A 15,053-nucleotide genomic window follows, 5' to 3' on the forward strand; every position below is an offset into this window, starting at 1 on the left:
GATTAAACCCTAGGCTATACTAGCGTGCTCTTCGTTAAGCAAACTATGAGATAATAGGACAAAGAACCAGCTCAGTTGTGGTGGTCACGATACCATGTTCAGCACCAGTATATGGGCTAAGACTAACAGGGTATGACAGTGTTTCAGTGTATAGGACATGCAATGGAAAAAAAGCCTCAGCTCTCAGAGGAGCACTTGATTTAACAGGCACTTTACATTTCATACTTCAGCATTCCTGCTAGTGTGTCTGGCAAGTATCTGCAAAGCTATTTTAGGGTTTTTGCAATATTACAAAAACATACTTTGCAGCATTCTCACAATCATTACCATAATCCTGTAATAGCAAGTGCTGCTGGTGACATTATGGCTTCATTTAGACCTATTTTACTGCCTTACAGAGATTCCCATTGCAACACTGAGGATATGTTTTCTCATTTTAATGCTGTGATCTTCAGTGGTGTTCACTTGAGATGGAGCAGATTTCACTTTCTTCTGTGTTTGTCATAGGCTCACTCTCCTGCTATGTGCTTTTTAACTGTTTGTTTACAATCTACTTTTAAAAGTGAGCCGTATCTGCCTCCAATGTGTGCACACAAAACACTCTCATGTGTGTCTGAATAAACTTTCAGATAAAAGTCCATCCCAAGAGCAGAATGAATTTTTACAAAGCTACCTCAAGTCTTCACGCTAAGATAAGCCAATCAACTGCTAGCTGCTTTATATTTAGCATACAGATATGTAATCTGTCTTATCATTTCAAAAGTGTGAAACTCTTCCTTTAAACATTCATAATATATACGCGATCTTTGCCACATGAGAGAAAAACATTCGACTTAGGTCATTATTACCAGGCAATATGAAGAACATGATACCTGAACGTGCGCCCATCCAATAGTAATATGTACATTAGCTGTCACTGAAACCAAGCTAACCTGTGCTGAAGCACCTTAGGTGAGTCGTGTTGACAGCAGTCCAGTGACACACTGAAAACTCATCTGCCAGATGGCTCAGGGGGAGGGTTTCAACCAGGGAGCACTTTAATCAATCTGATTAAGGGGAAATGCTGCCTGTATTTTTAGCCACTCCATGGCAGGCCAGTGGCCATTCATTGAATTTTGTTTCATTAGCTTTCATGTTTATCTCTTGGACGGGTGTATGTATAAAAAGGGGAGAACTAAAGTAGGAGCTGGAGTGAGGGAATCATTTGCCTTTTTAGCTACTACAGTTATTTTATGAAAAAGATCAGTAGCCACTCCATTATTCAAACAATAATGACTTCATTTACGACCTGACTCTGTGGCTGAAACTGACAAATTAGCGTTTGTCTTGGAAAAGGATAATTTATTGTTTCTGGGGCTGCAGCCTGGGTCACTGACCGGATGCTGTTTAATGCCAAGAAGCAGCATGACCTTAACATGAAAATCCCAAAAGACCTGCTCTCACAGAGGCAGGGAGATTCCAGTGAACTCCCTGCAAACTCAGAACAGTCCAAATGTTGAAGGTGATTTGGTCCCAACATGAATATGATGCTATTTTATTCAGTGTATTTTTGTATTAGCCCTAAAAGGAAAGCTAAGTTTCTGTGTGCATCATAAAAGTGAAGAAGCACTTCAATCTTGTTCAAGCTAACAGACAGCTGTTCTGTAAAATATACAGCAGTGAGGACATTATAGAAAGCTCCAGCTGGCTCCAGAAGATTTCTGCCTAAAATATGTGGTCTGCGGCCAGCTGTCAACACTTTACTCATTTGCTGGCGTGACTGATTATTTTAACTGATGTAATGAAATGATGTGCAAGTTGCTGTCAGAAAAACTCTCCCAGATACCTGCAATAATACACAGTTAAACAGCACAAAACAGTGGCCAGTTTAACAAAAATGAATGGGAAGTTGAAATTCATGGCTGGAATTAATAGCAAGAGACAAATAAATCATCATTAGTCGTCCCCCAGCAGAGCATAGTTCATTTTGAAGAAATGATGCAAAAGGAAATGCACTGCTGTGTGCGCTGCATTACTCATAATAACAGTGACCTCTATGTTATTCTATATCCGTCACCATCTGTTATTTCCCCCTCGTCTCTCTTTACCCACGACAAAATATGCATGATGTCAGTAAGTGGTTTACAGTATAGGATGCACTGCCACATATTTACACACCAAGACTGTGTAAACATACACTCTTCCTGTCTTTGACAGATTAGGATGTAAGTCCCCATGCTGCTCTGAGACCTGCGCCTTGCTCTGAGTCATAGAGCAGAGAGTCCCAGCTGGTTGTTTTAATGTTTGAATCATTTAGTGTTGTTAATATATAACTACCTTAAGACAGTATACTAAGAGTTTAAACTGGTACTGTGTACAGATTTCAAAGCTGGGTGACTGTGTCTGTGGATGCAGGTGCACGCATGCCTCTGGGACCTCGAGCTGCTTCATAGCAGATGTGTTTTCTCGAATGTGGGAGAGTAGGGAGTTGCCTGGAAAATCCTAGCCATATGAGGCAATGTTTTCTGGAAAGCCTGAACCTTTGCATTATTTTTACAGTGTTACACATCCCAAATAATTATTAACTGAGGCTCGAAGGACACGGAAGACAGAGAAACAGACGAATCTTTTCTTTATCAGACACGAGTAAAAGACATTGGGTCTGTGGAAATTGTGTCTGTTGGGAAGCGGTGGGTTGCATTAACAGGTGACATTAGCGTGACATGATTGAATGTCAGTTGGCACACTGCTCCATCTTGATATGGTGCATGCGTAAGAAGTGTCACTTCGCTGTCTCGAGGCAACCATAATGTGATGTCAAGTGATGTCGATTAGTCAGCTAGTTAATGCCACCAGGTAAGTAAGGAGGAAAAACTTTCTCTGTTCTCTCCTCCATTTTTCCTGTTTACATAAATAAAAGCAAAGTAAGGCTGGAACTGATCAAAATCTTTGCTGGTACTGAGGGAAGTTTTGCAGCACAGATTTGAAGTATCTTCAGCTTTAGGTGTGCAGATCTTCCCTAAAACAAGAAAGAGTCCACAGCCACACTTGGACCACTATGAGGCTGTTCGCACAATGACTGTTTAGGTAATGATTACAGTGGTCACCATCAAAGTTTGACAATGCTAACATATGTTAATCAGTACTGAACACAATATACGGCAGAGAGTGTTTTAAATGTTGCAGGAATTTGGTCATAAACTGAAGTATTGGACAAATTAAAAATTTGACCTGTTGGTGATGCAGGAGAAAAAGTCAAAGGATCAGCAAAATAATTAGGCGTCATCCTCAGGGGACCATGAATCTCTGAGCAAAATGTTCCAGCAGACCATGCAAAAGCTTTTGAGCTATTTCAATTTGGAGCAAAGTGGTGGACTGAGTGAAATTGCCTTTCATAGAGTCCCACATCCTTTGTGATCACAGCCCTACATTTCAAGTAAGCAACAGCCTGCCCTCAAAAAGTAAACTTTTCAGTAACCAAGGGACACAGGATTATTTCCAGCTTTCTGCCTCTTTACCCACTGGATTTTGAAGTGTTTTTCCTGACCTTCCCTGACCTGTAGAATATCATGTAATCCTTTACGCGCAAACTCAAAGATAACCTTAAATTGAATTATGAGATTTTCACTGACGGCGATATTATAAGGGTTTGCCCAGGGGCGAGTTGTTTACATTAAAGTCAGTGTGTGCGTGTGTGTGCATGCGTTTCAAGCATTATGGCCTCTGCTGCACCCTTTTAGACTCAGATTCAGTCCAAATGATGGATATCAAAGAACATCAGCATTGATTTCTGTCCGCTCTGAAAAAGCCACTATTTCATCATCTTGTGGTGCAATTGGAAACAGTCAGGCTCAATTTCATAAATGCTTTTGCTAGCTAGCCTGCATCTCTGTCATGTTTTTGTCTCTTTATTTCTCCGTTTTTGACTTTTTTCTGTCTCTTACTGTACCTCGTTCCTCTTTGCCTTTGTTCCTTCTTTTTATTCTGAATGAATTAGCAACAAAATATTCCTTAATACTGACACTTTAGATTAACACACAACTGTGCCTTGTGTGCAGTACATTTTATACTGCATCGAGGCCAAACAGTCTTGACATTGCTTCCATTAACACAGGCTTTAAATACCTTTTTAACCTGCATTAGTATCACTAACAATGACAGGACTTAAACCACCAAACAATTTGTGCCATCAGGCCCTTCAACAGCAGCATCCCCATCTTCAACAGGGCATTGACTGACATTAAAAGAGACAGACAGTCCACGAGATAGCTACACACCAGGTCATGCAGCAGCCCATGCAGCCAGGAAACAGGCAAATAGACAAGCATCATGATTCACCAATGACCAGGACAGCGAGCATCAAGAAAAGCCCCGAGGACTTCAGTCAATCTCCGAAGACTTGCACAAAATGGAAAAAAACCTATTTATAGCTTGACTTGTGCCCAAAAATGTCAGGACCCAAATGTTTTTTTCCCCGATGCCGCCGGAAACTGAACAGCTGAGGTAGATGGAAATGATCAGATTGGAAAGGGGGGAAAAGCTGTACTTGAGCACAATGGGTTCCTTTCATGTTGGAGTTTAATCAGAAGAGGAAAGAGTAATGGAAGCTATTTCTTCACTCAGTATACCTTAGTGATACAACAGCAAAGGTGGATGAGAGTGTGGAAATGGCTGGATAGGGATTTGGTAGTTGGTGCCCTGAGAGCCATACGTTTTTTGTGTCAGAGGACCACACAGTTCCTCTAATGAGGTCGATAACTATGGATTGTCATAGCAGAAATGTGCTGTACCTACGTGAGCTGAATGATACTAGCCTATACGTATGAAGAGCTGTAACAAGGAGGCGCTTACTAAACGGTATTTCCACCAGTATGTAAGGTTATGGAGTAGTCTCAAGAATGTAACGGAGCTAAAATAATCCCCATCAATCAGGAATCATTGTAGTAACACAGGTGACAGTGCCTGGAAACGACTCCAGGATTGAAATGACAATAACTGGCCAAAGGTGTTCATACCCTTGATATTATCCTCCCTTTAACTCTGCTCAGAAGCTCTTTCCGAATTAGGATTTGGAGCAGTTGACATATTGTGAATGGGTTTCATGTGCTTTATGTCAAACCTTTTTTTTTTTGTTTGTACAGCATCTGTCTCTCATCAAAAGTACATAACCGGAATCATGACCAAAAAAACAAAACAAAACAAAACAAAAAAACTATTAGAGATTTAATGTGGACATCAGTGTGATCAAACACAGATTCTGGATGTCCCGGAGAGTCAGCCGAGGGGTATTAATGCCCCTGTTTGACCAAGCTCTGCCACCTCCGACTCAACCACTGGTTGTCAAATAGTTGTATTTCCCAGCAGGGGTGTATTGATTTGTACTCTTTGAGGAGTACCATCTTGCCACTGGTGACATAATCATTTTGTCAGCATATCAAATTCTGCCTAAAGTGGATACTGGCCATTATCTAATTTCACTAATGCTAGCATTTTACTACCCAGTGCCACTTTCCAGTCTGTGGTGCCATGAAAACAAAGTTCAGATGACAACTGAATGTGCAAAAAGAAAAGTCTCATGCACACTGTACACTCATGCACACGATAACACGACACCTCTGATACTGTACTTGTGATGGATTATGCTCTTTTTGTTAGTCATTATCTTATTGGAAAGCACTCACTGCCCTCTCTTCATCACACACACGGGTAGCTCTACTGTTAAGGTCTCATTAAAGAGCGCCTGTAATACAAGAAAAAAACTAATTTTTGCCTTTCATTCATTTTTTTTGCAGTCTTACTTCCTATTGTAATCCTCTAATTTGCTCCCTCTACCCTTCCTGAACCCTTTCACCATCCAAGGAGACACTACTTCCTCACTTCTCTGACAGTAGATACCTAATTGCCCGTTGTCTTTTCCTCCACCCCTCTTGCTCCTCTCCCTCTCTCTCTCTCTCTGTCTCTCTGTCTCTCTCTCTCTCTCTGTCTCTAGAAGTGTGACTGCCTGCTCAGCCTGGAAGCCTATTCAGCAGACCAGAAGCGCCGCGTGTGCCAGTGCCTGAAGGACAACATTGACAAGCAGCTTCAGCTTCACAGGAGGGAGCCTCACGTTCCGCATTTTGAACAGGTATGGTACACAGACTCACACACACACACACACAGACACACAGACACACACACACACACACACACATATATCAAGGAGCATTTCCAATTTCATGTGAGGCCAAAGATGACTCAGAAAACACATGAACACATGGGAATGCATATATTTGTGCATACCCCCATCACAGATACCCCGTGAACATCACACACTCCCAAGCGTGCACACTCAATCAGTAACATATAACACTCTCCTGCAGCTCACATTACCATCATTCCGATTTTCCACTCAGCTCTTACATTTCTTTGGGCAAGTTTAATGCTGTCTTTTATCTGGCAGAATTTGAATAGTTGCACTGCTTTAGTGGAGTATCGGCTCAGTCCAATTTAAGCCCTGCCAGGCTCTGTTCAGTTATGCCAAAAGAGTGATATTTGCTGGCAAAAGCTGGTTTATGTTCTGCACTTAATATCAACTGAACTTTGAACCTTGACAAAATCACAGCTGTGGTAAACTATGTTTGTTGTGATCATCTGAAACCCACTGGAGTCCTGAGCTCTGTGGATACCAGGTGTTTTCTCAGCATGCCAGTTTAACTGTGGTGATGCATAAAAACTATTTATTCATTAAAAACTCAAATTCTTCTGTGGGATTCGAGACAGCCAGCTGCCCTGTTTGGTTTTTTCATTTACAAATTTGCATTTATGTTCAACTTTCGTCTCATAGCACAAAGTGCTGAGCAGTTGTTGTTTATGGCTGCTGTTGTCCTTACAAATTAAGGCCAGTTGAACCTGATGACTGTAAGACCAATATTCCCTTGGTCTCTACCAAACTCCTGAGGGAAATATTTGCCTCTTAGGCTGCTACACGCTCCACAATTATCACCAACTAGCTGCTAACTTCGTCTGTTGTTTGGTGATGGGATCTTTTGTGCTTTTTCGCTGCCTTCAGTGCCCAAAAACAACTCTATGAAAGTGAAGCAAAGCAGTAAATTTACAGGCTAGAAAATGAAAGCAATGACCTGAAAGATGCTAAACGCTCCATAGAGCTGAGGGAAGCTGCAGAGTTGGGTGTTAATTCTCTGTGGACCCCCTTCCAAGCCTGCACAATCATTTGATTTGTTGTTCATGTAAAAATATTGATTATAGCTGCTTTAAGTCCCTTTTGACAGTTCACATTTGCACTGCACACCTGTTATTCTTTTGGAAGCATTAAATCAGACTGAGTTGAATCCATCCATGTGTAGAAAGTACCAACAATGCTGAGTTAAGTTCTTGCACCCCTGCTCATAATGGCGGTGCAGGGCGATGCACTGTAGTTGATCTTTAAAGTGCTCACTGGGCTTTGACCGTCCTGATTAAGAGGGTAGCTGCTGGGAAGATGAGATTACTGTGGCCCAATTCGGTCATTTCAAGCATTACCAAGGGAAATCTACTCAATTTTTTTTCCTCCAATTGCTATTTGAGGAAATTTTTGTGAGAGTTGTGCAAGTGAGTGCCAATCTGACAAAACTTTGGACTGAACTGATACAGCCGTGTCCTCTGGAAGAGTATTCAGAGGCGTGAAATTAAGATGCATTTACTCCTTTAGATTATTATTATTTTCCTTCTTTGTTCCTTGCGTCTTTCATTTTTGATGAACAGCAACAACGTCCCATTCGCCTCATAAATTTGAAAGCAGTCCAACATTTGATTTAATTTGAGTTTAGCTGAAAGGTGATTAAAAAGGATAAATAGCCTTGTGTGGAGTTGTCACACCTGTTGTACATTAGGGCTTCATTTCATCAGCACATGAAAGAGAGACAGAGAGAGGGACAAGCCGACAGTCTTTCATCCCTTTCGCTCTGCATGTGTGTGTATTTGTGTGTGTCCCTGTATATGAGTGTGTATTTTTGCCCATATGGTTCATCTGAAAAAGATTGAGGATGGGACCTCATTAACCAGAAGTGTGAATGACCCAGAACTTGGCCCGTATTTGAATACTCTCCAATATTTGAACTACTTTAGGGTGAACTTGATGAACTTACTTAAGATTTCCACCAATTTAAACATTTAAACTCTGTTTCAAACATAAAATCCATGAGCTTCCACAGCGAAACAACTTCCCGTGCTCTGTGTCAATTAGGTGCATCCACACATTCACACACACTGCCTTGTTCAATACGTTCAATAACAGAACAGCTTAGCAAGCATGCTAAGTCACGTAACTCATTCCCATTTACTCAAACTCTATTGATCAATTCAACGCATTGATCAGTGTATATGTTAAAGAAACTGCCGTGCTTCTTAAAGCTGCAGCTGCTTTCATTTACAAGAAAGCTAAATAAACCATCAAGTGTGTGAACTCAGGAGATGAGTCTCACGGGAGGAGGCACCTGAGGGAGCCCGATCTCTCGCTCTCTCTCACTCTCTCTCTCAGACTAAGATCGCACTTTGCCCTTTAAATGAAACACTTCCTTTTCTCTGAGTTTCGGCCCTCCATCCAGACTAAACCGGTGCTTTCCACACCTATGTTTTTGTGTGGACAAGACGTAAGCCTGCTACTTCCTCTAACACACATCTCCACATAAACACAGTGTGGCGAGTGGTGCTCCAATTTGAGGGTGGTGGTGATGAAAGCTTGGCTGACCGTGGCCGTTTTTTGTCACACAACGGCATGATTTTAAATCGTGACATCTCAACCTTAGATGCCTCAGTTTTGCTGTTTACTGACCAAAATGAGATAACCAGGGTTCGCTTTTTCCTTCCTCCTCCATTCCTCATGTTATTTCGGTGTGGATGGACACCTTTGGAAAAACAGCTGAACAATGCTTGTGTGGACGTACGTCATTTTCACATTTGTGTTTTCACATTTGGCAAACCTAAGGGAAAACATGGCTTCAGACACATAGGCACACGTATTGCTATAGAAAGGGAAATTCATCCTGTAAAAGGTGCTGGTGCCATCTCAGTGAAATTATGCATGCAAGTGTCCATGTGTGTCATGCCCTTTGGAGTTATTTCTTTGTACCTTCTTTGTGTAGTTATTAGAATCTCTTCCTGTAATCTCTTATTAAACGGAGATCTGAACGGTGTCCTGAAGGCAAGGGAATACATGCTTAATCATAACATTTCACATCTTGACAAATTAGTTCACGTTTGATTGCATTTCTCCAGAGTACCTTAGAGGCAAATAGTTTGTATTCAGTCAACTCCAAATGTGTTTAACTGTATGCAAATCAGCTTTGTCTTGCACAGGAGATATGAAGACGATGCCCTCGTAGTATCTGTTACATGGCAGCCTTTAAAAACCAAAGTGTCCTGTGTATTTTACTCGGCATCTTGAAAAATAGTTATTTCATATTGGTAAAACAAAGGAGGGCATATTCCAATAGATAGACGTGTCAACATATGTGGGTCACATGCTTCCACGAACGACCACAGCATTAGATAAACACAGAAAAAACTAACTTCAAATCCTACTTAAATCACACTAAACATTGTAAGAAATAACTGTTCCCTTTGATATAGTGATAAACATGTGCAGCACATGCCAAAACTAAATAAATGTCTTTTTATTGAAGCTTTATTGTCTCAGTTAACACCTTAGAGAATGTTCCAGGGAAGAATATTCCTCTGGTAGAGCTTGAATAACTTCATTTCTGCCCCCATTGTGACTGCTGAGTCAACACTCGAACTTATTTTGAACACTGAATAGAGTGTATCTTTGATGCACTGTGTGTATTCCTGCCAGTGAGTAAGAATTGCAGCAAAGGAGCTTTAGAAAATTACCCATTGACTCAGACGTTTTTCCTTTGTCAGAAACTGCATTTGTCCTCTCATGCACAAAGCCGAGTAAATCTACACTTAGCTGAAGCATGCACTTTTCTCAAGAGTTGTGTTCAAGTGTGCGGAGAGAGCAGGATCCACACTGAAGGGAAAACACACAGTTGCTGCAGAAGTCACATTGATTCTGTCTATTTATGTTACTTTGTTCATTCATGTTTTTCCAGCAAATGGGGTTACTCCGTCACAGTGTTGATGTCAGCAGCTGCCTTAGTTCCCCCAGCTCCTCGATGCTTTGAATGCTTCCCTTTGGAAAAATTTGGACGTGAGCCGTTTTCACTTGGAGATTCTCTAATCCTCCCGTCCCTCTGTGAGAGGGGCATGATGAGAGTTTGCCAGTTTCTATTTTGTGCAGAGCTTCATTTAAAGTCAGAGGATTTGGGGCGAATGTTTATGATGACTAACCTCAAGTTGAATAACTGATGCATCTCTTTCTCTCTGGCTTAGATGGGAGGCGGCGAAAGGGATGAGATAGTCATGGAGACGGGAGAGAGAATATTAAGCAGTAGGTGATGATACACAAGTTAGGTTTCTGTCCAAATTTAGCACAAACTTTAACCAAATTTTGAGAAAATCTACCAAAGGAAATGTTAATTAATGCACATGTCTATCCACTACCGCTGTGCTATTATGAGGAGTCGGTTTGTTGAGATGAAGAGCTCGTGGCATTTATGCTGGTTTCATGTGTTAATTTGAGAAATTCCTCTGTAGATTTTGAAGTCATATGCTTAACGCATGTCATGATATATTCATCAAGTCTATTTCCACTGCAGTTTGTCCCATTTCGCTCTCACTGATGCACCAAATTTTCCACCTCGGGCAAAACATTTCTGTTAAAATTTGCGCATAAAAACTCTACAGTCAGGTGTTACAACTGAGGATGATCCTGGACAGAGACCCACATAAAGACCCCGAGACAGCAGGTTTGCAGTTTGTGACCACTTTATTCAATATTTATTTGTCAGAGCACGTTTGTCACACTGTGATCACACCCTCTGCAGTGACTGAGTTGAACAGAAGACTCTGTAGTGCTTTTTGCCTTCAAAGTAAAAGCAGCAAAGTTAATGTTAATGTTGGTAGTTAATGTTGTGATAGCAACTACAATCTTCAATCCTTAATCAGACCATCTGAGAGCACTCAACACGCTCAGTGTGCAGCACTGTGTATGAGCTAATAATTCTATTTCAACAGTTTTCTGTCCGTTCAGAAACACGTGTGGTTTGGTATTTCACAGCCATTATGAGTCCTTCCTTGGAAAGCTTCCGGCACATTCTTGCCTGGGTAGCATTAGCCATTAAGCAATTGGACAAATACATTTGTTCAGCTGCACACACACACACACACGCCTCCAAATGGGAATTAAAATTGGACTGGCCAGTTGGAAAATGACAGCCGCACTTCATCACACACGGTTAGCATTTGATGAGCAATGGTGACACTCCCACTCTGAGTCAGGAGAGGAAAGCAAACTATCTGCAGTAAAAGCGGCATAAATTTTGTACATGAGAGCATGGGCTCACATGAACAGTGAAAAAAAGATGGCTGCTAATGAACAAAGTGTGTCTGCTGTGGTTTGGAGGCAACTTGTTCTGTTTTCTTTCTCTGGCTGTCTCATCTCACATTTATGAGAATCTGTTTCAGCTGCTGAAGTGGTTATAATAAAGCATTTATGTTGGAGGAAGCAGTGACGCAAGCACAAGGACCCTCTCTCGTTCCCTCTCTGTCATGCTCTTTCTCTCAACTCCACAAACTGTTTATTCATGATGAAATTAGACTACCATGTCCCTCCACCTCTCAGGCAAACACGTATGCATTCAATCAACGATGACCTAAACTCTGAACAGATAAGCACAGTGAGGGTGCATTTTGTGAGAGGCGTATCTCACTGCGAGGGCACACTGAATCTTAAGCAGCAACACAAAATTACAAAGAGAAAATAAGCCGATGACTCCAGTTCAGTTTGGGACTTTTCAGAGAATGGAATAATTCATTTTTGCCCCATTTTTCCCATCATGCCTGTAAAGGGCTACACACAGGAGCCTCTTGACTCGTGTTATCTTGTCAGAATATGCCAGTCTTACTGTATTTCCCAGCGTTGCACGTCAACTCTTAAGCTTTAGCATCCCCCTTTATCGGCACCTGCTGGCTAATGCACCTCGACTGCGTCTTCAGTCTGCTTAATGCATTCTGTGCTGGTGTCTGCTGCACTTTAGTCATTGATATTTAGCTGCAGCACCGTAAATCCAACAACTCCTCTATGCAGAGTAGAATGATAAAGATGAAAGGTAAAAGTGGTGTAAAGATGAAGTAAACTGCAGACTAGTAGCATTCTTATAACTTAAAGTTTATGCACAAAATAACACTGCAATAGGTGTACTTCAAGTACAAAATGACACACAACCATGAAGTAGTTCTGTTGTATAAAATACACTTAATGTTTGTATCTTGAAGTACACTTCCAGAACCTAAAAGAAATAAAGAAGTACTACTCCAACAACAAGTATGCAAATAGTTTATCTAGCAGTATATGAACACCAGTGTCCTTATTCCCAGAAGTATACTTAACGGTGTGTTTACATGCCTTTTGTCAAAGGTCTGATGACTCAGCGGTCTTCAAGCTCATGTTTATTGCTCCAAATTGGACATCTGATTTGCAAGAGAACACAAGCTACAAGTCAACAGAAGAAATAAAGTAAATGAAAGATGACAAAGGCCAAAAAGAAAGAGTTGGATAGACGGTGGGAAAGGGTCTGATCTGGACCATGTAGAGCAAATCTGTGCTGGACCTGAATGGGACACGATGGTCGCTTATAAGCTGATCGAACAACATCCTTGGTGATGACAGAGGAGGGTGTGTATTAGTGATAGTCTGGTGATGGACAGCGCGTTGAGACAGTGACGGGCACAGTCCCAGGTTTTTAAGCTTAGAGAGACCTTTGAGAGTTGGAGAGGAAGACAGCTTGACTGGTTACGATTGGAGGCAGTGAGTGACACGGGAGAATGTGAGGAGAGAGCTAACAAGTCCGTGAAAGGAGTGTGTGAGGGAGGCTTTCGCACACCTGTCATCTCAGCAGAAGTGGGGAATTATAAGCAGAGTAAATACAAATATTTGCATCGTGCGTGTCAGATATAAAGAGTTTCTTGGGCGATCGCCGCTCAGTTTTAGTCTGAAAACTACATCTTAAATGTAAGGTATCTAAAAATAAAGTCAGATCTGGGCAACATCTGCACCAGCACATGTTCACGTGATTAACGTTTCTCTTGCTCCCTTTGTTTCCTGCTGCAGAGACACACTTTCCCCTTCATTGTCTCTAATTAGACACGGATGAATTCCATTTGTCTTGTTTTTGCTCTTCCCTTTTCGTCACAAACACACATACACACACGCACGCGCACGAACGGCACACTGCATGCTATTCTCGGGATGCGTTTCAAAGTGAGACATCCATATTCAGAACTTGTTCAACTGGAGCAGATACGAGGAGCCGAGCTGAAGCGAGCTGATGTGTCGTCATAGCGCAGCGTAGTCATGACTCGTCGTCTTTCTCAATGGTGTTTTATTTCTGCCTCTGCAAACCTGCTTCTAAAAAGGTTTAATGTGCGACAGAGTCGTCCGCTGGTTAGAGAGATCACCTCTCAAGAAGCTTAAATGCAGCATTTACACCCTGCTGAACTGTCAGTAAGTGGGTGGCGCCATTTTCTTCAGGTGAGGCAGTGGCAACCTTTTGTGCTCACATTTTGTTTTTGTTTTTTTTTCCAAAACGTGTCAGGATTGCTCATCACAGTTAGAAGATTTGGAGTAAAGCTACCAAAAAAGCTCTCCACTCTGTGACGCATTTGTGCGTTGAAGGAGAAACATACCCAGTGCAGCTATCAGTCATTTTGTGTGAGAGAGTGACAGAGAATAAAGTAACAGCACTATCTGAAACTTTCCTTCTTTTGAAAACAATACTACTCCTATGTGGGTGCAAATGTCAGTAATTTGAGCTCATTCAGTATTTCTGGTATTTCGAGTGCACGTCACTCTACAGTAGCTTAATGCGAGGCTTTAGTTGAGAGCGAATAACTCTCCTCTCATCTTATGTTTTCTAAAATCTTTGGTTTTTGCCTCGAGCACCATCTTCTCTGGTGTCATTTGCCCCCTTTTCTCTCGTCTTCTTACGCTACTTTTCAAATGTATTGCCGCCGTCAATGGCAAATCTGCAATCTTTCCCCCTCACTCTCGCTCTTTGTCTTTTTCACTGTCTACTTTCCTTCTGCTGCCGTCCTCTCCCTCTCTGTGAGTTACACACACGCACCCTCACAGCTCAGTGATGTTATTCATTGTGGCCGGTAGTGTAGGATTAATTCCCTCGTTGCTCGTTAAACATTAATGATTTCCCTTTGATGGAGTGGTGTTTGGCTTTATTTTAGCTCGCCTTTAACTATTCATAACTGTGTTATATAATGGCAATTTATGCACCAGCACAGGAGCCAGTATCGATAAGAGCCTCGTGGACTCAGCCGTAAGAAGGCACAGCAGAGCATGAAATCCATTCACCGTCAGTTTTAATTACGCACATTCTTTACTTGGAAAGATGATGTTTGCTCCACTGAGTATGCAATGGAGCCGGGATAATAGTTTAATCTGCAAATAGCTGGGCTCTTTTTGACATTTTGATTAGCACATGTGTTTGATGACAGCAGTGACACTGAGAACTTTAATACGTTCTGCCGCCAATTAACCGGAGGAAGCAGGAAAAAAAAGAGCTGGGAAGAGACGAAACTGGCAAAATCCAGTTTGGTTGATATTCTACTTTTTGAATGTCAATCATTAAGATGCGTCATCTGGAAATGTTTCTACGGGAATACCTTTAGCTGGGGAGACAGAGGTCTGTGCAGTGTAATTGACGGTGTTTAAAATAGCTATTTGAAAAGCCCATTATTTATTAGCACATGATATGATTAGATAAGGCCTGATGAATAGCCTACATGGCTCTCTTCAGGTCTGATGCAGACACATGGTCATTGTAACAGACAGTTGTGTGTGTGTGTGTGTGTGTGTGTGTGTGTGTGTGTGCGTGTGCGTGTGCATGTGTGCGTATCTTATTAGGTGTGAAAGACATGGCCCTTAACATCCTGCTCTTTGATAGGTTTTGATTCAGTGCTTTGAT

General features: G+C 41.6%; 1 protein-coding gene across 4 annotated transcripts in view; it reads left to right on the plus strand.

The window, feature by feature from the left end:
- The window catches only part of rgs3a (regulator of G protein signaling 3a), a 120,890-nt gene that overhangs the window by 51,436 nt on the left and 54,401 nt on the right, over positions 1-15,053 (plus strand). For all 4 annotated transcript variants that reach the window (XM_076757340.1, XM_076757339.1, XM_076757338.1 and 1 more), the window contains one exon: positions 5,969-6,103. In XM_076757340.1, coding sequence (XP_076613455.1) covers positions 5,969-6,103 — 135 coding nt within the window. The remainder of the gene's footprint in view (positions 1-5,968; positions 6,104-15,053) is intronic.

The sequence above is a fragment of the Chaetodon auriga genome, chromosome 19, assembly GCF_051107435.1.
Source record: "Chaetodon auriga isolate fChaAug3 chromosome 19, fChaAug3.hap1, whole genome shotgun sequence".
NCBI classification, from domain to species: Eukaryota; Metazoa; Chordata; class Actinopteri; order Chaetodontiformes; family Chaetodontidae; genus Chaetodon; species Chaetodon auriga.